Source organism: Oncorhynchus tshawytscha, linkage group LG05 (assembly GCF_018296145.1).
Source record: "Oncorhynchus tshawytscha isolate Ot180627B linkage group LG05, Otsh_v2.0, whole genome shotgun sequence".
Taxonomy (NCBI): Eukaryota; Metazoa; Chordata; class Actinopteri; order Salmoniformes; family Salmonidae; genus Oncorhynchus; species Oncorhynchus tshawytscha.
In genome coordinates, this window is record NC_056433.1 from 61,455,706 (window position 1) to 61,483,300 (window position 27,595).

General features: G+C 42.3%; 1 protein-coding gene across 1 annotated transcript in view; it reads left to right on the forward strand.

The window, feature by feature from the left end:
- Positions 1-27,595, forward strand: part of LOC112251038 (inactive N-acetylated-alpha-linked acidic dipeptidase-like protein 2) — a 276,294-nt gene that overhangs the window by 210,984 nt on the left and 37,715 nt on the right. Inside the window, exon 10 of the mRNA XM_024421688.2 lies at positions 13,406-13,552. Within this exon, the coding sequence (XP_024277456.1) occupies positions 13,406-13,552 (147 nt within the window). The remainder of the gene's footprint in view (positions 1-13,405; positions 13,553-27,595) is intronic.

The window sequence follows — 27,595 nt, forward strand, 5'->3', positions numbered from 1 at the left end:
GACATACAAAGCATAAATCATATACGATAAATAAAAGAAATAAAAGCATAAAAGGCATAAATCACATACAAAGCATTAACAAGCAATACAAGGTATTATTCTAAGCATGATCACAGAGAGGGAAAGAGAGAGAGAAGTCATAGCCTGAAAGGCCGTGCCCCAAGAATCCCTGGAGTGGAGAGAGAAAGACAGGTACATTTATTTGGTTGTTCCAAAATTCAAATAAAAATTTCAAATAAATGTGGTTAAAATTCAAAATAATAAACATTTCAAACAATAAGTAATCAATCCAACCTAAACTAATCGAATCAAAAGAAAAACAAAGAAAAACACAAAAAAAACTAACGCATTCAATAAACAAACAGGTACTGTAGCCATAATCAGTCTATCAATTAGTTAGTCCGTCAGTCAATCAGTCAGTCATGTTTGGTCTGGTGGAGTGGTTGATAGTGTGTTAGGGTCTTTGTGTTAGGGAAGCAGTGGGGTCTGGGCTGGCAGTTGCTGGATGGAGGTGGTACTGTAATTGTGGTTGGTTGGTGCTGTGTCCAGGGTTGGTGCTGGTGTTGGGCTGGGACCGGGAATACCTGGGTTGGTGTTGGGGCCAGGTTGGAAATCATGCTGGTACCAGGGCTGGAAACCAGAGGTTGTTGCTGGGTCTGGTGCTGGGAAAGGGGACTTGGGAAAAAACAGGAACCAGGAACTGGGAACTGGGGATGGTGCTGGCTCGGGATCTGTATAGGTGGGTGGAAGGTCTGGTGTTTGGTCCCTCCTCTGCACCTCATCTGGTGCTGTGTCTGGTGCTGGAAACTGGTATCTGGATTGGTGCTGGTAGTGATGCTGAGACTGCAGAGGGGAGGAAGGACAACCTGAGGAGCAAGCAGACACGCAATGGAGCCCTAGACCCGGAGGTCAATTGTGGCACTCCCCTGTGGTCTGCTCGCTCCAGGTGAATGTCTGTTTTTTGGCCCCTCCTCCCCGCCTCTTCCAGTGTTCTGGTGTTGTGACTGGGTGTGGTGCTGGAACTAGGACTGGGGTTGGCTCTGCAGAGGGGAGGAAGGACAACCTGAGGAGTGAGCAGACACACCTGGAAGCACAAGACCCGGAGGTCAGTGATGGTACTGCCCTGTGACCTGCTCGCTCCGGGCGTAGGTCTAGAGCTTTGGTCATTCCTCCGCACCTCTTCTGGTGTGGTGATGAATGGTTCCTGTGAGAGGGATAAGCGTAGAGGGAGGAAGGGGAAAGGGAGGGAGAGTGAGCAGGGGGGTAGGAGTGGTGGAGGGTATTGTCCATCGGCCTGGGCTGGTGTTGGAGGAGGAGGCTGGAAGACAGAGGGAGCAAACAGGGCCCAGATCCACCTGGCCACAGAGCACTCACAAACAGTTGGTGGCTGTGTTCAGTGCGAGTGCCTCCGTGGTGCAGTTCTCTGTACGTACAGTACCTTGTGCCATCTCTAGATGGATTCCCTTGTTAGTAGGCAACCATGAACAGCCATCTGAAGAAAGTCCTTCTGTTCGGAGTGTGTTGTCAGGGTCATGATAAAGGCTTATTGGGGGGTTCAGGTCTGATCATGTCATTGCATATTTGGATGAGGGCCTTTAGCGGTCGTTTGTGTTGTTGGGTGGTTTTTGGCTGTTCACAGGTTTTGACATGCCTCCCTACTGACTGCCTGGTGTAGGGGATTTGGTGGGTCGTGTTAGCTGGCGTCGGGGTTTGGGTTCTGTGGTGCTCTTCTGGTCTGGTCTCTTGTTGGTCTGGTTTTTGTCTGGTCTTTTCCTTTTGGTAATTTTTGTCCAGATTAGTTCGTTGTCGTCTTAGAACTGGTGTTGTGAGGCGAGGGGGTCTTCCGGTTGTATGGCCTTTTTCTAAATCGGCTCCCCTTTGACCAGGGGTTTGGAGGGTGTGGAGGTAGCAAGGAAGGGATTGGAGCGCCCAGTAGGGGTGGGGGCTGTTTCTGGGATTGCTTGGGTGGTGACGGGGTGGGGGCCGTTTCTGAGACATCTTGGGTGGTGGGTTGGGCAGTCCCTGTGGAAAGGTCTGGGTCTAGGTCTTTGTTGTTGTTGTCTGGTGAAGGGGGTGGGGGACAGTGGGTTTGGGATTTGGGTTAGGGGGGTTGGTCATGTTGGCCCTTGTCCTGCTAGTGTAGGAACTGGGGGAGGTTCTGGAGAAATGACCCCCTTTCCCGCACAGGTTGCATGAGCGTGTGGAAGTTCGGTCTAAGGTGGGATGGTTGTCTTTACAGAGAGAAAAATAAACAGTGTAGGTATCTCACCAGCGCAGGTCAGCAACAATAAAGAGAAAGACCCTTTTATAACATCTGAGTTGTTTGGATTCAAAATCTGAGTTGTTGACCAATAGATTTACTGTAAAGTTTTACTCCAATCAGATATCAGAACAACAGACCTGTAAAGACAACAGAGCCTCTGCTACCCAGAGGTGTGACAATGAGGGTTGGTGAGAATCTTGAATTCCTAACACAACACAGAGGAATCCTTACATACAGTGTCAAGAGTCACTTTGGGGGCTGGGTCGCCACATAATCCTCCCCTGAACACATCTGATTCTGCGTCAGACAGAAGTGTTCATAACCCGGATGATCAGCACTGTAGTCGCTGTAGACGATCTTCTGACCAGCAGTTCATGGACCTAGCGGCATCACATCAGAAATGTCCTTTTGGCGTGTAGTATTGTCTTCATCTTTAGATGTGCACATAACCTTAGGTAAGCAAGCTAGAAAGGAATGCTTCCGTTCTTCTTTGTAAGAGCAAAACACAGAACTGAAGGTACACCAACACATCAAATCAAATCAAATCAGAGAAATTCACATAAATTTACATTTTAATGAGTGTAACATTTTATTTTATCTGATTGGATTAGTCAATAGCAACTTCAGATGTGGTTTTAGCAAATTAGTCAGATATACATAAAAGATATCAAAGATGGCTGCATCATAAAAACAGTATATTTGAAAATAAAATGAAATAAAATGTATTAGCATCTCAGTTTACAGCACCCAACATTAGCATGCCAATGGTGAAAGATCTAAGGCCATTTTGTGAGAAACAAAAGAATGAGAGAAGGTGAAACTCGCAACTGGCGACTTGCAGGCGCCGAGGCCCAGACCCACTCAATCACTTTTTATGAACATTTTGGGATGGCTGACCATCTGTGGGCTATATAGGGGTCAAACATACCTTATCTGTGGCTTTCTCCGGGGAAGAACGTTCCCACAGAACCATGGGATTATGGACAACGTAGGAGGTATGAAAACAGATGAAAATGTGAAATTGACTAAATGAATGTTACTGTGTGAATGAAATTGTCATGTTTGGATTGTTTCAAGAGTCCACAAAGAGCTACGAATGTTGATATGTGTTATTGTACTGTAAGTCCTATGGATTTATTGTTACAGGGAAACTGTTATTTTGTTTGTTGGATGGTGTATAGCTCAAAGAAGAGCGACACAGGGGTGCACTCTTATCATTTAAATTGAGTTGATTAGATTACAATCTGGGTGTGTTGTTCCAGTCTATTGATTTTACTAGCAAAGACATTTTCATTCAGTTTGGGCATGAGTTTCTGCTTGAATTTGGTTAAAAGGACAGGGAATTTGTTCATACTTTGAGAACTTCTTAGCATGCTCCTGTGTATCACACACATCATTTTTTCTCTTAGAGATTATTCTGAACTGAAGACCACATTAAGTTTAGCCTATTGGTGATAATAATTTACTATTCTGTAATGTATCATGTATTTCATTAACACTGTAATTTTTTGAGTGCTAATTATTTCGTGACTAATAAATTATATTAGTTGAATTGAGTAAATGCATTCCTCGCTTTAGAGAGTAATTCTTTGATTGACTGTACGCTTATAATGTAGTAGGTCTATTGGTAGTTGTTATATACACTGTACACATAGCATATGCTTGGGTACCACCTTGACATCCCTGATCTGTTTGCCTCAATAAATTAATGTTTTGGTCACCAGGATTAGCTATTTGTATCTAGTCTCTTAATAATTGCATAGCGGTGCAAGTTAGACATGTTCATGTTAGCCACAACATATTGGAATTCGTAACATATCATACGTATTGCAAATTTGAAACATATTGTACGATTTGGAATTTGTAACATATCATACTAATTGTAATTCGTAACATATCATATGAATTCAAAGTCATGATGTTGAATCAACATGGAAACGTGATATGATTATAAAAAAGTAATCAACGTAAGGGATGTTTTTTTTAACCCAACTTTTAACCTAAATCCAATTAAATGGTGACACTTTTTTTGTTGATTTCATGTTGAATTTATGTTAGTAAGACAACAATATGTAGATCAAAACTAGACGTTGAACTGATGTCTGTGCCTAGTGGTTTAAGCATCCTGGATTTTCATTTACTATGTTTTGTCTACCCCTGAGTTCAGGTTGGCTTTGCAGAACAAAATCATCCTATTATTGCTTTCTTGTTACCAATATTAGGTTATCAAATCAAATTGTATTGGTAACATACACATGTTTAGGAGATATTATTGCGAGTGTAGCGAAATGCTTGTGTTTCTAGTTCCAACAATGCAGCAATATCTAGCTAGTAATCTAACAATTCCACAACAACTACCTAATACACACAAATCTAAAGGGATGGAATAAGAATATGTACATATAAATATATGTATGGGTCATGACCGACCAGCATAGACAAGATGCAATAGATGGTATAAAATACAGTATATACATCTGGGATGAGTAGCGCAAGATATGTAAACATCATTATTAAAGTGGCATTAATAAAGTGACTACTGATCCATTTATTAGAGTGGCCAATGATTTCAAGTCTGTATGTAGGCAGCAGCCTCTCAGTGTTAGTGATGGCTGTTTAACAGTCTGATGACATTGAGATAGAAGCTATTTTTCAGTCTCTCGGTCCCAGCTTTGATGCATCTGTACTTATCTTGCCTTCTGGATGGTAGCGGGGATGAACAGACAGTGGCTCGGTCGGTTGTTGTCCTTGATGATCATTTTGGCCTTCCTGTGACATCGGGTGCTGTAGGTGTCCTGTTGCCGTACCAGGCGGTGATACAGCCTGACAGGATGCTCTCAATTGTCCATCTGTAGTAGTTTGTGAGGGTTTTAGGTGACAAGCCAAATTTCTTCCACCTCCTGAGGTTGAAGAGGTGCTGTTGTGCCTTCTTCACAACACTGTCTGTGTGGGTGGACCATTTTAGTTTGTCCATGATGTGTACGCCGAGGAACTTGAAACTTTCCGCCTTCTCCACTGCTGTCCCATCTATGTGGATAGGGGAGTGCTCCCTCTGCTGTTTCCTGAAGTCCACGATCTTCTACTCTGTTTTGTTGATGTTGAGTGAGAGGTTGTTTTCATGACACCACACTCTGAGTGCCCTCACCTCCTCCCTATAGGCTGTCTCGTCGTTGTTGGTGATTAAGTCTACTACTGTTGTGTCATCTGCAAACTTGATGATCGAGTTGGAGGCATGCATGGCCACGCAGTCATGGGTGAACAGGGAGATGGGCCTACAAAGTTGATGCTATATTTTGAGCCAGGGAGAGTGGATTAATTGTGCAGGGCAGGAAGAGACTTGCAGCATCACACAGCCTGTGCTTATGAGGCTCTATCAAACCTGTCCCTGGCTAGTGTGGTGCTTTTCAATCATAATGTACTTATTGGTACCTATACCTATTCATGTTCACTTAAAAAAAGCAGACACTTATCCAGAGTGACTTACATGGACAATTCGGGTTAAGTGTCTTGCTCAAGGGCACAAAGACAGATTTTTTACCTAGTCAGCTTAGGGATTTGAACTATTGACCTTTCAGTTACTGGCTCAATGCGCTTCACAACTAGGCTATCTGAAAAACCTGTTCCTAGGAAGAATGAAAACCCTGTCAAACTGCAGCAACCTTGTACTTGTTCATATTCATTATATTTTACAACTTTTCTTTACACAGACACAACCTCTGCAATTGGACAGTAGAGCTCACAGGGCTGAGCTTGCATTATGCAGTTTTACATAGTATAAGCCTATATCAACTGCAATTCAAATTTACTCACACAGTGTATTTATGTAATCGGTATTGTGTTCAATTCATTTCAGTTACTAATTTTGTATTGAAAAGGTCAAGGTTGCCTAGCCAGCCAAGCCCAAGTTTGAATATAGCCTAAACCAAATTTGATCATATTCACATTTTCTCCTAATACAAATAAATGGTCTATGGATAGGTTACATAACATTACCACTTTGTTTGAACTGGCCAGAGGGGACAGAGTGCATTGGCTGTAGCCTATGCAGCTGCGGGCTGCGGTTGTTATCAGTAGCCTAGTTGATCAGACTGGAAAAATCGTGTTTTCTTCCCATACAGTTTAGTTGTGGGCTGCTGCAATATTTCTGTGAAGAGTTATTGCTTGTGTCTGTCAGGAGTGATGTGTTATCACGTTTGCTAAATAAATACGAGACGACAGTAGAGTGGCTTGCGCTTTGCTAAATGACGAGCATTGTGCCCGGAGCGCAATCTGTGATTTCAGTGAATCTGATTGGTCAAGACACAGAACAGAATGCACAGAACCTGCAGCACTACGATATAAAGAACAGATAGGCCTACATTGTGCGCAAGATGACAAATTGAGTCATACAGCTCAAGACCAAGTTAAATCACAAGTTATAGATGCTCAAGTCGAAGTCGAGTTGCAAGGGTTTTTATTTTTGACAAGTCAAATTTCAAGTCGTAAAATATGCGACTGAGTGGTACTCGAGTCCAAGTCACGTGACTCGAGTACACATCTCTGAATCCTGCTGCTGATGACCTTGAATTTAGTAGTAGAGCCTGTAAACACATTGGATGAAAGCTTTCACCCTGGAATAAGCTCAACGTCATCTGACTTTGAAACAAGCCAGGACAGCCAAAGGTATTTATGAAAGCACAATACCCCCTAGAGAAAACAAAATCACCAATACACTAAACTGTCTACAAGACAAGTGCTCCTAAAACTTTTCACACCCTTGCAGTCAGTTCTTTGGAATGGGAGATAGGGGTGTTGGTATACTCTTCTAGCCTATTCACTATTGCTGGCAGTGCTTGTCTACTCAACAGCACAGCTATATACACCACTAGACGGTCTACAGTTCAAGCCCCCCTCAAACTTTTCACATCTTTGCGAACAGCCCGTCTGCCCCATTATTGACTCTAAGTGTAACAAAACACATACCAGTCTACTGTAACTTTTTGTTTACAGATGAACATGGTTTATTTTATGGTTACACTTCAGTCTTCATGTTTTACACATCTTCATGATCAGTCTTCATGTCTCTCCAGGAGACTTTCAGTACATACAAATCTTCTGCAAGAGGTTGAGCATGGTGTAGAATATGAGATGTCCCACATACACACAGTAGCTAGCTAGCTACAACACCAGGCATAGTTACTCCAAGATTAATGAGTCATAAAGCCATTCCTTTACTCTGCGATCATCAAAACATTTCTCCAGTTTTGTTCCTAACGAGAGGCACTGAGGCTAGCTAGCTACAACGTTAGAGTACAGTACATTTTACGTATATAGCTAGCTATATATAACGAGATGCACAAAGGCTAGCTAGGCAAACTAGCTATAACATTAGACTACAGTGCATTTTACGTATACAGCTAACTAGCTAAACTTGGCTAGTTTGGCTTGTAGTGGTACCAACAAGCCCCATTATGGCTGAATTGATCACCAAATTGTACTGTACTGAATAACACTGCCTCGTGTAAAAAGAGAGGTAATATTGCTAGCTAACTACCAACAGCTAAACAAATGACTTGTTTGTAATTTGCCCTCATGCGTCCTGGTCCAGCAAGTATAGGCTGCCGCCAATGCTTGCTGGTCTCGCAAAAAAAAATCTTGCTGTCTCAACTCATTCTTCAAAAATGTTTCGTGGTCCAGCTCTTCTTGTAAAGAGGAATCATCAGAAGCAGCCATTGTAGCTAATTATTTAGCAATCTCGAATAGGTGCACGGTAACAACTCCAGTGAACTTGTAGACTAGCAATGCCCCTTGTTTTGAAAAGGCCGCCTTTGAGGGTGGGAACAAGGAAGCAGGGCTCCCGTCTTAACAAATCAAGAGAAAATAGATATCATGCAATGTCCTGGCAGATAGGAACATTGTTGAGACAAGTCCAATGGCTCTATTGAACAAGAACAACCATATATACTCACTTCTAGCATGATCGCGCAATCGGCAAAACACAAAGGCCACAATAATTGCTACAAAACATGCCTCCATTTATTTATTTTTATTTCAGACAGTATGCTCAATCAACCAATGATGCAATTGATTGAACTATCCCAGCGCAAAAATGCAAAAATACAGCTACAGTGCATAATTATTTCATGAACACACTCACACTCATAATTATGTAGGAAGACAGCCCAAATAGTGTCTAGCTGTGAAGTTTCCCTTTAATGAAATGAAGTGTTCCTTGGTCCTCCTTTTTTGTTGTTGATGACCTATATACCCCTTTTACCAAAGAGCACCTTCTGTTCACAAATATCTACTATTGTGTACCGTAGCAGCACTTCCCTTCCTTCTACAAGTTATACTATTGAAAACACATCCTCTGAGGACCTGAATCTCAAAATGTATCCCACTTTTCTTTGAAGTCAGAACTAGGCCAATGATTATGCTTTTACATACATACAAAATATATGCTATTTACTGTAGAAGAACATGTCAAAACATTGACATTATCTGAATGCAGCACACATGGCCACAGATTCTACTGCCCATTTCTTTATGTTGTTCACCCCCCACTGTATTTTTGTTCAGAGTCAGACAGCATGTCAGTGTGCATCACAGTAATCCAGTTAAGTTGCCTATTAAAGGATCCATTGATCAGTTAGCCCTCTGAGGCCTGGGTTCACACACTGCAGGGCACTCCCCAGTCAATATGAGACGATTAGAGGTGGATTGCAGAAAATACAGCGCCATTACAAGATTTACAGCCCCTGTACAGGGAAGAAACCTTCTCTAATCACCATTACATACAGGGATAATACTGTTGAAGTCGGAAGTTTACATACACTTAGGTTAGAGTCATTAAAACTAGTTTTTCAACCACTCCAGAAATTTCTCGTTAACAAACTATAATTTTGGCAAGGCGGTTAGGACATCTACTTTGTGCATGACACAAGTCATTTTTCCAACAATTGTTTGCAGACAGATTATTTCACTCATAATTCACATTATCACAGAAGTCTTGCATACACGAAGTTGACTGTGCCTTTAAACAGCTTTTGAAAATTCCAGAAAATTATGTCATGGCTTTAGAAGCTTCTGATGGGCTAATTGACATAATTTGAGTCAATTGGAGGTGTACCTGTGGATGTAAACTCACCAAAAAAGAAACGCACACTCACTGTCAACTGCATTTATTTTCAGCAAACTTAACATGAGTAAATATTTGTATGAGCATAACAAGATTCAACAACTGAGATATAAACTGAATAAGTTCCACAGACATGTGACTAGCAGAAATTGAATAATGTGTCCCTGAACAAAGGGGGGTTCAAAATCAAAAGTAACAGTCAGTATCTTGTGTGGCCACCAGCTGCATTAAGTACTGCAGTGCATCTCCTCCTCATGGACTGCACCATATTTGCCAGTTCTTGCTGTGAGATGTTACCCCACTCTTCCACCAAGGCACCTGCAAGTTCCCGAACATTTCTTGGGGGAATGGCCCTAGCCCTCACACTCCGATCCAACAGGTCCCAGACGTGCTCAATGGGATTGAGATCTGGGCTCTTCGCTGGCCATAGCAGAGCACTGACATTCCTGTCTTGCAGGAAATCACGCACAGAACGAGCAGTATGGCTGGTGGAATTGTCATGCTGGAGGGTCTTGTTAGGATGAGCCTGCAGGAAGGGAACCACATGAGGGAGGAGGATGTCTTCCCTGTAACGCACAGCATTGTGATTGCCTGCAATGACAACAAGCTCAGTCCAATGATTCTGTGACACACCGCCCCAGATCATGATGGACGACCCTCCACCTCCAAATCGATCCTGCTCCATAGTACAGGCCTCGGTGTAACACTCATCCCTTAGACGATAAATGCAAATCCGACCATCACCCCTGGTGAGACAAAACTGCGACTCGTCAGTGAAGAGCACTTTTTGCCAGTCCACTCTGGTCCAGCAATGGTGGGTTTGTGCCCATAGTTGACGTTGTTGCTGGTGATGTCTGGTGAGGACCTGCCTTACAACAGGCCTACAAGCCCTCAGTCCAGCCTATCTCAGCCTATTGTGGAGAGTCTGAGCACTGATGGAGGGATTGTGCGTTCCTGGTGTAACTTGGGCAGTTGTTGTTGCCATCCTGTACCTGTCCCGCAGGTGTGATGTTTGGATGTACCGATCCTGTGCAGGTGTTGTTACACGTGGTCTGCCACTGCGAGGACGATCAGCTGTCCATCCTGTCTCCCTGTAGCTCTGTCTTAGGCATCTCACAGTACTGACATTGCAATTTATTGCCCTGGCCACATCTGCAGTCCTCATGCATCCTTGTAGCATCCCTAAGGCACGTTCACACAGATGAGCAGGGACCCTTGGCATCTTTCTTTTGGTGTTTTTCAGAGTCAGTAGAAAGGCCTCTTTAGTGTCCTAAATTTTCATAGCTGTGCACTTAATTGCCTACCGTCTGTAAGCTGTTAGTGTCTTAACGACCTTTCCACAGGTGCAAGTTCATTAATTGTTTATGGGTCATTTTAAACAAGCATGGGAAACATTGTTTTAACCCTTTAAAATTAAGATCTGTGAAGTTATTTGGATTTTTATGAATTGTCTTTGAAAGACAGTGTCCTGAAAAAGGGAAGTTTATTTTTTTGCTGAGTTTATTTCAAGGCCTACCGTCAAACTCAGTGCCTATTTGCTTGACATCATGGGGAAATCAAAAGAAATCAGCCAAGACCTCAGAAAAAAAGTCTGGTTCATCCTTGGGAGCAATTTTCAAATGCCTGAAGGTACCACGTTCACATGTACAAACAATAGTATGCAAGTATAAACACCATGGGACCACACAGCCATCATACCGCTCAGGAAGGAGACTCGTTCTGTCTCCTAGAGATATACATACTTTGGTGCGAAAAGTGCAAATCAATCCTAGAACAAAAGCAAAGGACCTTGTGAAGATGCTGGAGGAAACAGGTACACAAGTATCTATATCCACAGTATCTATATCCACAGTCCTGTATCGACATAAGCTGAAAGGCCGCTCAGCAAGGAAGAAGCCACTGCTCCAAACCGCCATAAAAAAGCCAGACTACGGTTTTCAACTGCGCATGGGGACAAAGATTGTACTTTTTGGAGAAATGTCCTCTGGTCTGATGAAACAAAAATTGTTTTGCCATAACAATCATCATTATGTTTGGAGGAAAAAGGGGGATGCTTGCAAGCCGAAGAACACCATTCCAACCGTGAAGCACGGGGGTGGCAGCATCATGTTGTCGGGGTGCTTTGCTGCAGGATGGACTGGTGCACTTCACAAAATAAATGGCATCATGAGGGAGGAAACTTATGTGGATACATTGAAGCAACATCTCAATCTCAATCAAGTTAAAGCTTGGTCGCAAATGGGTCTTCCAAATGGACAATGACCCCAAGCAGACTTCCAAAGTTGTGGCAAAATGGCTTAAGGACAGCAAAGTCAAGGTATCGGAGTGGCCATCACAAAGCCCTGACCTCAATCCCATAAAAAAATGTGTGGGCAGAACTGAAATAGTGTGTACGAGCAAGGTGACCTACAAACCTGACTCACCAGCTCTGTCAGGAGGAATGGGCCAAAATTCACCCAACTTATTGTGGGAAGCTTGTGGAAGGCTACCCAAACCGTTTGACCCAAGTTAAACAATTTAAAGGCAATGCTTCCAAATACTAATTGAGTGTATGTAAACTTCTGACCCACTGGGAATGTGATGAAAGAAATAAACGCTGAAATAAATTCATTTCTCTACTATTATTCTGACATTTCACATTCTTAAAATAAAGTGGTGATCCTGACAGACCTAAGACAGGAAATTTTTACTTGGATTAAATGTCAGGAATTGTGAAAAACTGAGTTTAAATGTATTTGGATAAGGTGTATGTAAACTTCCGACTTCAACTGTATATGTAAACATTCATAACAGTGTACATTTCCTTCCCTTTAGCAGATTGCCATTACGAGAAGTTGTTGTTTCTTATCTCTGGAATGGGAAGCAGTCTATAACAGCTTATGCAGGGCAGGGCATTGTACTGTGAGCATTGTGAATTGATAAAAGCCTGGTTAACTGATGGTTACAGGTGGTACTGCTGCTGCTACAGCGTGGTCTAATGCATCGTCTGGGTAGTGTACTGTAGTACAGAGGAGTGGATGCTGCATAGGGGATGGCCCACAGCTGCTCTGGCTGCACGCCAAACTCCAGCCTCCTCTCGGCTGCAGGATCATTTAAGCACAAATATATAAACAATGATTTCACTATCTCGTTATCATAGCAGACAAATAAATTAAATATTGATTGGGAGAAGGCGGGAGGCAAGGCAACACAGGACAGAATGACCCATTCTCTCCCTTCTCTCCTCTCAATCTCCTTGCTATTGAGTTTCCTTTCTCCAAGATTCTTAGCTTTATCTGGAATTGAATGGCCTCTGCTGCCCTTTCATTGAGTCTCTTACAGTGGTTGGATACTTCCTCTCAGATTCTTGTTTCTGTTTTAGTATGTTTTCTGTAATGTCGGTACTGTGTACCCTGAGTTACCTGGTATAAACATGATGCCAAAGGTCAAATTGAGATCCATTTAAATATGCTCATTCTGTTTGTACAGTAAGATCTGTTAATTGGTTTGGATTTCTGTTTGTTCCTTATTTGTCTGGAATTTTTGGTACATGCTAGTACCTTTAAAATGCATGCTATTCATCTCCCCTTTCTGCATTGAACATTTCTAGAGGCCCATATTTTTTCCAAACTACCTCCTCATCCTCCCACAGTACATCCAGGGGGACTGTTACACCAAGCCACAGTAAATCTTTAAACTTAAACCTTCATTTCAGCTTTTTCGAAAACATTTATTAGAAACTGTTCCCCACAGCTTCTGTTTCAAAGCCTCTGGAGCTGCATTCACAATCAGCAGCCGAGACTCAGCCTCTGCTACCATACTGCCAGATCTACAGTATCTCTCTGAATATCGGTCTCTCTGGCTTTCTCTCTGTCACAGTTCAATCTGTCTGCATTTATACAACTATTGTGCTATTGTTTTCAGCCTTTCCCTTCCCCTCTAGTCCTTGTATTCTGCTAAACTACTCTTCTCTATTTAATGACAAATCTCTTTCACATCCCTCCTCTCTCTCTCTTTATCTCTCTCTGTCTGTTGTTACCTTTCAGAGGCAGCTGCTGAGCTGTATTCGAGGTGGAAGCTGCCCTGGACCAAATGTCAGCTCCCTACAGATCCCTGGGGACGTCAGCTTCTTTGCCAACCACCTCGCTGTCCCTACTATGGAGTTTGCATTTGAACAGACCAAAGCAGAAGAGGTACTGAGACCCATACACAAACAGAAGCATAACATTTTATGATAGGGTCTGGTAGTAATAGATGATTTCTCCATTATTTACAAACATTATAGGTGAATTAAAGATTTTCCTCCTTATTGACTTGTTTGTTAAAAGTCCAGTGTGATTGTCTATTGCTATCTCTATGACACCTGGTTTAAAGGTATTATCCTGAATTGGGTTGTGTGCTAAAATTGAGGGCATATATTTTTGAGGAAATGTGATGTATTTCACTGTAGGATTTCCTATAAGCAAACATGTAGATGCTAGGTACGCTGGCACGTATGTGTTTAGAAACGAGCAGATGTTCTGTACCAGAATGACTGGGATTGTGACAAGAACGTGGTCCAGTGCACATTTTGTACTCCCATTTAACATCTGTTGCCTTGCCTCATACAGTTTCGACAAGTACACACTCATTACAGTCAGTGTTTAAGGCTGTTGAGTCTGCCTCCCAGTATGCAGCTCTTTCCAAAGTTTACACAATGATCTGTCTCGAAAGTCTCCTCACACGTTTGTGTGTCTCTTGTTCTTTTGAATAACATCTGTATGGAAATATAATGTAGCAGTTTTTATTTTTGCTAGAAGCCCATTTATATCTCTACGTTATTCTGTTAATGTGGGCATCGTTATTCAACATGCATTCTTGCCTCTTTTGCAACGTCATTTCCCTATGCAAATGATGCAATGTATCTCAGTTCAGCCAGATACATGTCTATGTGACTGTCTGTCGCCATCAGACCCTGTCAGTATGACAGCTGCCACCAGGGCCCTTCTTGCCTCCATTTCACGCCTCCTGTTGATGAGTGGTGGAGATGAAATAATTTGCATCCTCAGCTCACACATCTGGTAGACGCAGGCCTCTGGTGATTTACACGTTAATGATGCAGACTCTTCACTGTCTGAACAGCACTCACCTGAAATAACTTCCCCAACTTTAAAAAGGGAAGATGATATCTTGTTAAATGTCTGCCACTGGCAGTACTGATTTAAGTCAGCTAAGATTTAAATGTCTTGAAATCACTGAATACTGTGCTGTATAGATTTAGACAAAATAATTTGGTAACACTTTACTTGAAACCCAGCTTCATAACTAGTTATGACACGGTCATAACAATGTCATAACAGCTGACATAACTTGTCATAACCTTTTATAATATGGTCATAACAATGTCATGATGCAATTATTTGGGCCTATTATGACAAATATTGCGTTATTTTATGGCTGGTTATGACACATACCTAAGAGTGTAAAATCCCACAGAACCTACCACGGCAATTATTTTATGACTGGTTATGACACCTGCATAAGCGTGTCAAAACCTACCGCACAATCAAAACATTCCATTACACCACAACCTACATGTCAACAGTAAGTTTATGCTGTATATATTTTTTTAAATTGACCATCTTAAATTATCATTGTAAATGCGCAAACATTGATCTCAGACACCCCAATGCTCTGTTGCTGATGACTGGGATACAGGAGCAGATTTCAGGAGAAGGACAAGACACCTTCTTTTTGACTAATGACTGATATAAGGGCGGGCATCTACGTGATAGGCCTATCTGGCTTATATGATTACGATGGCTTCTTAAAGTGTATTTTCTTAGTCCAAGTAAAGTGACACAGGATGGTCATAATGCTTCATGACAGAGTCATAAAGTGTATTTTCTACAAGTTATTTAAAATATGATGAAAAAAAACATGACTGTAAAGAATTAACTTCAACAACAGCAAAGGATTTAAGAAACACATTTTCAAACGAAAGGAAACTTCTCAGCAGGGAAGAAACACATTTGAATAAATGTAGGTTTTGACACTCTTATGTAGGTGTCATAATCAGCCATAAAATAATGCAATATATGTCACAACAGGTGTAAATATATGGATCATGACAGTGTTATGACCATATTATGACAGGTTATGACAAGTTATGTCAGCTTTTATGACATAACTTGGTGTCGTAAAATGTTATGGGGTCAAGTGCTACCAAACATTTATTATAAAAAATATAAAAATATATAAATAAAAAATATTTGGGCCTCTGCTGATTTTACCCAGTTTATATTTGATGTTAGGGTTTGAATACAATTATTCACACTCACTGTAAAACATTTGATATTTTTCCTATTTTACTGCTATAGGGTGCTGATAAGGCAGCAAAGTTTATAAACAAATGGAATGCCAAACTTTTCCCCCGTTAGGGAGTGTAGCTGTGCACACTGCACAGTGATGACCCTTTCTCCATACTCATGTGTACATCTGTCTCTTCCTCACAACATGCCTGGCTAAGCATCAGCCCAGTGACACTGGTGTGCTTTAAACTGTAAAAGTAACCTTTTCCTGGCATTCAACACATCGAGCTGAATTAGAGCCAGATGAATTAGATTCCTGAGCCACAGACTGCAATGTGGGACCAGGCTCATCACAAGGCTCTCCTGTGCAGCCAACAGCTTGAGGATGCATCTGAGTCAGATTTGAAATGACACACTAGCTTAAAGGCTCTCCTTGCCTTCATTTTTGTGTGTGTGTGTGTGTGTGTGTGTGTGTCCGGGTGTGTGTCTGTGTGTGTGTGTGTCCGGGTGTGTGTGTGTGTGTCCGGGTGTGTGTGTGTCCGGGTGTGTGTGTGTGTGTGTGTCCGGGTGTGTGTTGTTATGTATTAATGCTGAGCGATTAGTGCTTTTTGAGGTCGGTTGGATTAGAAAAAAATTATAATGGTTTTCGATTTGAGGTTTAATTATTTGGGTAACACAGAATAAAACAATTAATACAAGTCTGCCCATTACTGCTTATCACTTATTAACCATAATTAATTCAGATTACTTGACAAAAACATTTAAGTTGTTGTGTATATTACATTTGTTTTATTTGCTAACTTTATTATTTATTCAGTCATCATCTCATGTTTTTAGAGCTATTGTGTGACAAAATCACTATTTAGTAGTTCTTCAAAATAATGAATGTACCTCGCAAAGCAACAGCTGCTCTCCACATCCCCTCACATTCACCATTCTTTTCTCTTCTGTAGCAGGTGTAAAAGAAACACAGACCGGCATGTGGATGCACAATGGATTATGGTCATTGGAGTTAATTACCACATTTTATGTGCTAAACTACATAGAATATTGGCCTGTTGGAAACTACCACTCCCTACTACATCTCACAGTTCAGGCTGGATCTGATTTTTCTCTAGTGAAAGGTGCAATGTTTGCATTGAGCTCACAGAAAAGAAACGAGTGAATTGTAATTCAAATAATTAAACCACGTGTGTGCATGCAGGTGTGCCTTCTGCATTCCCTACACACAGTTTGATGTCCAATGTTCAAACTGTAGCTAACAAATTACAACAACATTTAACAATTTAAAACATTTGTAAGAATGCATCAAAATGGAATCAACAAACACCATGCCAGCTGTTTTATCATGTTTTCAAGTGTTTAAAGAGAGTTTCAAAATACAAACACAACTTGTGTTGGGCAAGATTGCCAGCTATAAACACTAGCTTGCATCTGTGTTTTTTCAGAACTGCACTCATTTTAGTCTAAGTGGATGTGACTGGTCAGGGAGCCTACCCAGGCTCCTCTCTGTTGCTGCTCCAGAGGCTCTCTCACCAGATGGCTCCAATAGACTGACTGACTGGGTCTCAGTCGCTCTGCTCTGGAGGTCACTATCGATCACAGTCCAGAGGTGTGGTATGCCAAAACCTGTCAGCCCATTTTCACTCACTGAGTCCTGAGAAGGGGAATCAGTGCTGTCCGGACACCGCAAATGTTATGATACCAAGTAATGTGATTTTCAGGCTAGCTAGAGAAATGACCCTTGGAAATGTCAAACAAGACCACACTCTGGTTGTACTGTTTGGTTTCCATTTGTGTGGACTATGACCCTGAAACACAACCATCAAACAGAGTTCTGTGTCTAGTCATCCTCGTATTCCCCTGGTTCTCCCAAACAGCACCATGACACATCCCCTCATTATGACACACATGCAAACGCCCCTCTCCTCACGCCCTCGGACGTTGCCCGGCTCTTTGGCTGTGTTCAGGTTGCCGGTTGCTGCAGTGTTACAGCAGTGTTCAGAATTCCTGTCCTGAGGTGCTTTACCAGTGTACGCTGAGCTAATCTAATTAGCAGTGTGAAGTGGCTGCAGCTGTATGGAGCAGGGAGGGAGGGAGGCTACACTCAGTAGTCTGCTGATCAATTGGCTCTGCCTCTGCTCCAGCCCGGCCCATACGCTGCTCTACCTCATTGCAGTGACAAGTAACTGAGCTGGGCTTGGCTACTGCGTATCCCACCATCTGGCCCTAACACATGGCGGTGACCCTATTACTGAAAGCACTCTTCTGGTATGAAACACACACCTTGGTCTTCTTAGATTGAACATCATGCCTTATCACACTTTTTTTCATTGACCATTGACATTATGACAATTGAAACCAGTATGCGTGTGAGATTTGGTTCTAGGTGCCGATATTACCATTGACATAATGTAATGCCATTAGGGGTTAGGGTTTTACAAAGTGGTCCATATAATGTTGTAGACTGTTGATAGGATTTTGGACACCAGTCAATACAGTAGGTCATTGTATTTAATGCGCACTGAGGGATAGGGCCAAAGGGAAGGGAAATCAATGGAGTCTGGGCCTTGGCAATTCAAACTCAGATTGGACAATTAATGTGTAATCGAAGAGCAATCAAAAGTAACCTATTGTTGCTTAATGAGTCTATGTTTTACTCAATAAAGAGAAAGGTGTGTCTGAGCTGCAAAGGTGCAAAAGAGATTGCAAATACCTGTTTAGGAATACAATGCACCATGTAAACAACATCAGTTGTGTCTAAAACAATAGGCCTTACTGAATGAATCTTCCTCTTGTTCTTACCACAGGCAAACATAGAACCTCCTGTACTCCTACAGAAAATGTGTTATCCTACAGAAAATGCAATTATCCTTTGGTTCTATGAAAGAGGAGAAAAGCATTTCACATATTTAAGCCATTTAGTTGCTCTTGCTTCAAAGTCTAGCATATCTTAAAGGTTTGTAAGAGGAAACTCTACCTTTTTGTCTTAAATTGAAATGTTCTCTTCTATTATTATATCTCTTTCATTTCCATTGGCTTTGAAATGGGGCCAACTGCAGAAATTGGAGAGTTGTTCCATTGGGGCGTGAATACTCTGGGGAAATACACAATTTGTCCTTATTTATGGAAATTAGTTGTAGCTTGTCCCTTTTAAAGGAATGTTTTTAAGTAGAAGAAACAGCCATGTCAATTGTTTCACAGTTTTCTATATTGTATCTGATCCTACTACCTCCATTTCACATTTTAATTAGGTAGGTCTTCTAACAGTGTTGTGTTATTTTTCAAGCTGTTGAAAGTGATTACTATCTTCTTCTAATTTAGAGTACTTCCTTCATGACATTGGAGTATTTGGCTGGAATCATACTCCCTCATGTATAGCCTTTTACCCTAGTCACAACGTGCTTTGAAGTCCTCTTCTGGGGTTTTCTCTTTTTAGGCAGGTTTCTTCAAAAGCACTTTTCCTCAATGTATGCTAGCTAACCCCAGAATGGGCACATTGGATGTAATATGATCATAAGTGAGAGACAGCATGCAAAACGGCCCGGGCTTCCATATTGTCTATGTATGGTCACATCACAAAGCAGTAATAAAGGATGACAAGTATAGCAGTATCTGCTGTGTTACATTGTGTTTTAGCCAGTCTTAGCTAACACACACACGCATGCACGGACACAGGCATACACACAAGGGCTGGGTGATATGACCTAAAGATCATATCTACATTTTTTTCTAATTTATGGTTGATTCACGATATTTACTGCATCTCCGTTTTTTAAAATGTTTTCACTGAATAAGCTTTGTTTTACAATGAAAAGTAAAATACACTGCATTTCAAACAGTCAGGAATAATGTAATAAATTCAGGGCTTGTGAAATTATACCGAGGCTAAATATAAGACTTTCACAATCAAAAGACTCACTAATAATTACATTATTTTGTCCAAATAGTTTAACCTGTTTTTTTGCAATAAATACTGATCTGGCTGTCAAGTTCATCTATGAAAATGCCCTTTTTGTTACAAATTTAACCAGGACCATGCATAATACACATTCACTAATAATGACTAACTTTGTGTAGCAAATCAATCAAATCAAATCAAATTTTATTTGTCACATACACATGGTTAGCAGATGTTAATGCGAGTGTAGCGAAATGCTTGTGCTTCTAGTTCCGACAATGCAGTAATAACGAACAAGTAATCTAACTAACAATTCCAAAAAACTACTGTCTTATACACAGTGTAAGGGGATAAAGAATATGTACATAAGGATATATGAATGAGTGATGGTACAGAGCAGCATAGGCAAGATACAGTAGATGATATCGAGTACAGTATATACATATGAGATGAGTATGTAAACCAAGTGGCATAGTTAAAGTGGCTAGTGATACATGTATTACATAAGGATGCAGTCGATGATATAGAGTACAGTATATACTTATGGATATGAGATGAATAATGTAGGGTAAGTGACATTATATAAGGTAGCATTGTTTAAAGTGGCTAGTGATATATTTACATCATTTCCCATCAATACCCATTATTAAAGTGGCTGGAGTTGAGTCAGTGTCATTGACAGTGTGTTGGCAGCAGCCACTCAATGTTAGTGGTGGCTGTTTAACAGTCTGATGGCCTTGAGATAGAAGCTGTTTTTCAGTCTCTCGGTCCCAGCTTTGATGCACCTGTACTGACCTCGCCTTCTGGATGACAGCGGGGTGAACAGGAAGTGGTGGTTGATGGTGGTTGATGTCCTTGATGATCTTTATGGCCTTCTTGTAGCATCGGGTGGTGTAGGTGTCCTGGAGGGCAGGTAGTTTGCCCCCGGTGATGCGTTGTGCAGACCTCACTACCCTCTGGAGAGCCTTACGGTTGAGGGCGGTGCAGTTGCCATACCAGGCGGTGATACAGCCCACCAGGATGCTCTCGATTGTGCATCTGTAGAAGTTTGTGAGTGCTTTTGGTGACAAGCCGAATTTCTTCAGCCTCCTGAGGTTGAAGAGGCGCTGCTGCGCCTTCTTCACGATGCTGTCTGTGTGAGTGGACCAATTCAGTTTGTCTGTGATGTGTATGCCGAGGAAATTAAAACTTGCTACCCTCTCCACTACTGTTCCATCGATGTGGATGGGGGGGGTGTTCCCTCTGCTGTTTCCTGAAGTCCACAATCATCTCCTTAGTTTTGTTGACGTTGAGTGTGAGGTTATTTTCCTGACACCACACTCCGAGGGCCCTCACCTCCTCCCTGTAGGCCGTCTCGTTGTTGTTGGTAATCAAGCCTACCACTGTTGTGTCGTCCGCAAACTTGATTGAGTTTGAGGCGTGCGTGGCCACGCAGTCGTGGGTGAACAGGGAGTACAGGAGAGGGCTCAGAACGCACCCTTGTGGGGCCCCAGTGTTGAGGATCAGCGGGGAGGAGATGTTGTTGCCTACCCTCACCACCTGGGGGCGGCCCGTCAGGAAGTCCAGTACCCAGTTGCAGAGGGCGGGGTCGAGACCCAGGGTCTCGAGCTTGATGACGAGCTTGGAGGGTACTATGGTGTTGAATGCCGAGCTGTAGTCGATGAACAGCATTCTCACATAGGTATTCCTCTTGTCCAGATGGGTTAGGGCAGTGTGCAGTGTGGTTGAGATTGCATCGTCTGTGGACCTATTTGGGCGGTAAGCAAATTGGAGTGGGTCTAGGGTGTCAGGTAGGGTGGAGGTGATATGGTCCTTGACTAGTCTCTCAAAGCACTTCATGATGACGGATGTGAGTGCTACGGGCGGTAGTCGTTTAGCTCAGTTACCTTAGCTTTCTTGGGAACAGGAACAATGGTGGCCCTCTTGAAGCATGTGGGAACAGCAGACTGGTATAGGGATTGATTGAATATGTCCGTAAACACACCGGCCAGCTGGTCTGCGCATGCTCTGAGGGCGCGGCTGGGGATGCCGTCTGGGCCTGCAGCCTTGCGAGGTTTAACACGTTTAAATGTCTTACTCACCTCGGCTGCAGTGAAGGAGAGACCGCATGTTTTCGTTGCAGGCCGTGTCAGTGGCACTGTATTGTCCTCAAAGCGGGCAAAAAAGTTATTTAGTCTGCCTGGGAGCAAGACATCCTGGTCCGTGACTGGGCTGGATTTCTTCCTGTAGTCCGTGATTGACTGTAGACCCTGCCACATGCCTCTTGTGTCTGAGCCGTTGAATTGAGATTCTACTTTGTCTCTGTACTGGCGCTTAGCTTGTTTGATAGCCTTGCGGAGGGAATAGCTGCACTGTTTGTATTCGGTCATGTTACCAGACACCTTGCCCTGATTTAAAAGCAGTGGTTCGCGCTTTCAGTTTCACACGAATGCTGCCATCAATCCACGGTTTCTGGTTAGGGAATGTTTTAATCGTTGCTATGGGAACGACATCTTCAACGCACGTTCTAACGAACTCGCACACCGAATCAGCGTATTCGTCAATATTGTTATCTGACGCAATACGAAACATCTCCCAGTCCACGTGATGGAAGCAGTCTTGGAGTGTGGAGTCAGCTTGGTCGGACCAGCGTTGGACAGACCTCAGCGTGGGAGCCTCTTGTTTTAGTTTCTGTCTGTAGGCAGGGATCAACAAAATGGAGTCGTGGTCAGCTTTTCCGAAAGGGGGCGGGGCAGGGCCTTATATGCGTCGCGGAAGTTAGAGTAACAATGATCCAGGGTCTTTCCACCCCTGGTTGCGCAATCGATATGCTGATAAAATTTAGGGAGTCTTGTTTTCAGATTAGCCTTGTTAAAATCCCCAGCTACAATGAATGCAGCCTCCGGATAAATCGTTTCCAGTTTGCAGAGAGTTAAATAAAGTTCGTTCAGAGCCATCGATGTGTCTGCTTGGGGGATATATACGGCTGTGATTATAATCGAAGAGAATTCTCTTGGTAGATAATGCGGTCTACATTTGATTGTGAGGAATTCTAAATCAGGTGAACAGAAGGATTTGAGTTCCTGTATGTTTCTTTCATCACACCATGTCACGTTGACCATAAGGCATACGCCCCCGCCCCTCTTCTTACCAAAAAGATGTTTGTTTCTGTCGGCGCGATGCGTGGAGAAACCCGTTGGCTGCACCGCTTCGGATAGCGTCTCTCCAGTGAGCCATGTTTCCGTGAAGCAGAGAACGTTACAGTCTCTGATGTCCCTCTGGAATGCTACCCTTGCTCGGATTTCATCAACCTTGTTGTCAAGAGACTGGACATTGGCAAGAAGAATGCTAGGGAGTGGTGCACGGTGTGCCCGTCTCTGGAGTCTGACCAGAAGACCGCTTCGTTTCCCTCTCTTTCGGAATAGTTTTTTTGGGTCGCTGCATAGGATCCACTCCGTTGTCCTGTTTGTAAGGCAGAACACAGGATCCGCGTCGCGAAAAACATATTCCTGGCTAATGCAGCCAGGCATTATATAAAATGATCACAACTAGATATCATAAACAATCTCCAAAGCACAAGCCGAGGTACTAGTGAGTAGCCAGCTAATCTTTATATTAAAAGTCTAGCCAACTTGGATCTATTTGCTAGCTAACAAGGTAGAACAGTTTAATTGTTATGAACACACCCTTATGTCTGTCTCCAACTGTTTGAAGAGCAAGCTAGCCTGTCCACTTTGTACAGATGTTGAAATCAAGTGGCCTACCTTATTTCTCAGAATGAGTTGCCAATTCCTTATATAATTGTTTTTTATGCTTATTGCACATTTATAAAATACAGACTAGACAGCTAGTATAAAAGTGTGTGGCTAAAATGCTGCTAGCAGTATGTGTGTCAAACTGAGCTTTCATTTTCCAGAATCAATGTTCATTGATACTCCCATTTTAGCAGGGTCTGGTTGTCTCACAATTTGAAGAGTTGAGACATAAAAGGGTATTCATTTTATTTTATTTAACATTTATTTAACTAGGCAAGTCAGTATATAAGTCAGGGTATAGTAAGAAAGGTTATGTTTTCCTCTATTACAGTCAAATAATGTCTCATATGAGTGATTCTGTTGGACCAAATGTCAAAAGCAAATAGCGAGTTGAAACTGCTTGTTGTCAGCGAGGATGTTCGGAGTGGCAGGGGGAGGAGTTTGGTGTGTGTGTGTGTGTGTGTGTGTGTGTGTGTGTTTGTGTGTAAATGGGGAGGTGCACAGTCAAAGTAGAAGGAGCGAAGGAGATGAGACCAAAAGACAACATGTGAACAAGCAGGGTTGTAAACTCTCATAAAAAACTAAACATTAAAAAAAACGTTATTCTTGCAATAAAGGAATTTGGAATATCATGCTAAAACATACGTTTGAATTAATCAAATTAATTTGATATATCGCCCAACCCTAACACACACACACACACACACACACACTTGGCCTGAACATCTGACTGAGTGGAGGTGCTACAGTCTGCTAATCACTGTGGCGTGTGTTTGTTCTCCGAAGGGCTCAGGATGACCCAGGTGAGTGCTGTTCCTATTGGAACTCCCACTAGTCTGAACCTCACCAGGGGATACTCATCTGAACTCTTCTCTCTCTCCTCCCTCTTGCTGTTGAGATGTCAGTGTTTCCTTGCAAATACTCTACCCTCCACCTAGTCACAAATATGATGCCTTCATTCTTATACTGTAGAATGCATTCCAATAGAACCATGTAGATGTGTGATGCTGGAGCTACTGATGTAACCTTTAAATAAATATGGAGGGAGGCAGCAAAGCCATTCTCAGAGGAGAGTTGAGGAAGATGGGTCTTGGCATGCCTCACTACTCCAACAGGACAGACAGGCCCTCAGACTGACAGTCAGTCACATTCCCCAGACAGACTGCAGTACAGTCTGACACTAAGACTTTCTCATCTCCTGCACACCCAGTGACACCCAGTGGCAATCTCTTTTTCAGAGGGAGCCAGCCGAGTTCTCATCAAATCAAACCCAGCTCAGTGGGAGCTCCGGCTGAGTCGAAATGAACACAGCACCAGCAGACCTGCTTTATTGATTCAGAGGCTCTTTCTGAGTCTCTCTCTGAGTCGGTGTAAAACAGCATCAAGGCAGGCAGGCAGCACCCCTCCTTCCCTCCACTGTGTCTACACTCTGCCCAGGCTTCCTTGGGACCGATCAGAAAGTGGGCGCTGAAGGGGAGTGTGTGTGTGAGGGGATAGAGAGATCATTAACTCAGCTCAGCTTGGCTCTTCTGCCTAATCACCAGTTAACACTTTCCAGGCCTGTATGGAACAGTGTGTGGGCAGGGAGCTCCTCACGGCAGGTGCCTGACTGCTCTATGAGCCAGTAGATACATGGGGCGTCAGAACAAAACCTGGCTCAATGGATGTCGATGTATTGTAGAAGTGTCAACACATGAAGATGAACTCCTCAGAATGATTTTTCTTTGGCATTGGTTTGATGGTTGTATAAATTGGAATGTACACCACAAGTGTTAAGAATCTGTGCAAATGACTGTGGATGATTACTGATCCGTGGTGGATTTGAATCATCATGTTACCATGTTCCATAGCTCCCCTGTCTCTGCGTTGTGGCGCACGTTTTGTAATCTCTGTGTGACAATGTCACAGTGTCACAGCCTACTTTGTACTGGGTGTCAAAGGTTTAACAAGCATTTGCTTCAGTTAATGTGACTGTGTGTTTTTGTTGCCAACACAACACAACAGCCTGTGTAAGACTCTAAAATATAGAAATGTATGTATTGTAGTTGGTGCTTGTTTTCCTTGCCAAGGACATCCTCATGCTGAAAATCAAATGCTACCAAGTGCTTCTAAAGTGTTTTAACACCCCCTTCAATAACCTAGAGGAGTTCTAATATCAAACCACTGCTTATCCAATGGTATTTATTTGGTCCCTCTGTTGCAGAGAGAACATAGTATAAGCCCTTAGGTCTGCATTGATTATCAATTACTTTATCTTGAGTCTACCATAAATACAGAATCATTTGATATAATGATCTTTCCTCTGAATTACGCCTGCAATCCTCAATTAACTTTCTAAAACGTATTTTGGATAACATAACCTCCCATTAACTTTTGTCACTAAGGCGAATCAGTATCTCTCCTCAGGGATTCTACTAAAGCAATAAGTTGTCCTCTATGAGAGTCAGTGTTTTGGAAGATTATCAGAAACAGCCATTGTAAATCCTCCATAAAACAAGCAAAGGCCTACTGAATCAACTGTACTGTTTTCCTGGTCATATCAAAGCTCATATTATGAGCATTACTTGCAGAACATCTTTGCTCTATTCGTATCATCCATTAAATGGAGTTTACCCATTGCTCCAGCTTAAAATAAAATAATAAAGGAATCAATGAAAATGCAGCTGGAGTGGAAATAACTTGACAATGCTGATTTTTTTTCTCCTTTTCCTCAAGCGAAAAGGTTCACCTCTTTTTATGTGGCTGGCGCTGTCCTTATGGAATCCTTATTTCACTTGAACTCACTACATTAACTTTTACTCTGTAGCTCCCGGTTGATTAAATTAGTGATATCTGCATGAAACGACAGCTGATCCCACTCTCCTCCCCTGCCTCGCCACACCTCTGATTATTTCCCCCTCTTTGTGGATGAATATTCATGTATTGTTGTTGCCAACAATAGACCATTCCCAGCTAGCACATTTGGTTCCTTGGAAGTTGTGGGAACGTACGTTTTTGGTTTCCCTTTGAAGCCATAAGTTTCCTGACTGGTAAAACAGAACATTTTTTAAATGTTCTGAGAACAGAAGTGAACATTTTACCTGGTCTGGGAATGTACATTTTTGAGTTGCTGAGAATGTTTAACTATGGTTCCCTGAAAGTTTTCCTAGGAGGTTTTATTAATGTTCTGAGAAGGAAGGTATTTAAATAACATTCTGAGAACATGTTTTTATTGTGGCATGGCATCAGTGAGATTCAAACCTATGATCTTCTCTTCTTATCCATGGAATTAGTCCACTGCGCCACCAAGATGGAGCTAGCATGCCATGTTTTCTTTACCTATACAAAGCTGTTCATTTTAGTCAATTTAAACAGGCCCCATTTCAAAGGAAACATTTCAAGCATCTTTTACATTTTTTAAAAATGTAGCCTTTATTTAACTAGGCAAGTCAGCTAAGAACAAATTCTTATTTACAATGACGGCCTACCAAAAGACAAAAGGCCTCCTGCGGGGACGGGGGCTGGGATCAAAAAATTATAATAATACAATAAAAATATAGGACAAAATATACATCACGACAAGAGAGACAACACAACACTACATAAAGAGATACCTAAGACAACAACATAGCATGGCAGCAACACATGACAAAACAGCATGGTAGCAATACAACATGACAACAACATGATAGCAACACAACATGGCAGCAGCACAACATGGTAGCAGCACAAAACATGGTACAAACATTATTGGGCACAGACAACAGCACAAAGGGCAAGAAGGTAGAGACAACAATACATCACACAAAGCAGCCACAACTGTCAGTAAAAGTGTCCGTGATTGAATCTTTGAATGAAGAGATTGAGATAAAACTGTCCGGTCTGAGTGTTTGTTGCAGCTCATTCCAGTCGCTAGCTGCAGTGAACTGAAAAGACGAGCGACCCAGGGATATGTATGCTTTCGGAACCTTTAACAGAATGTGACTGGCAGAACGGGTGATGTACAGTATGTGGAGGATGAGGGCTGCAGTAAATATCTCAGATAGGGGGGAGTGAGGCCTAAGAGGGTTTTATAAATAAGCATCAACCAGTGGGTCTTGCGATGAGTATACAGAGATTGCCAGTTTACAGAGGAGTATAGAGTGCAGTCCTATAAGGAGTATTGGTGGCAAATCTGATGGCCAAATGGTAAAGAGCATCTAGCCGCTCGAGAACACCCTTAACTGCCGATCTATAAATTACATTTCGTTTAACTTGCATGGGTAGGATGGTCATCTGAATCAGGGTTATTTTGGCAGCTGGGGTGAAAGAGGAGCGACTACGGTAGAGGAA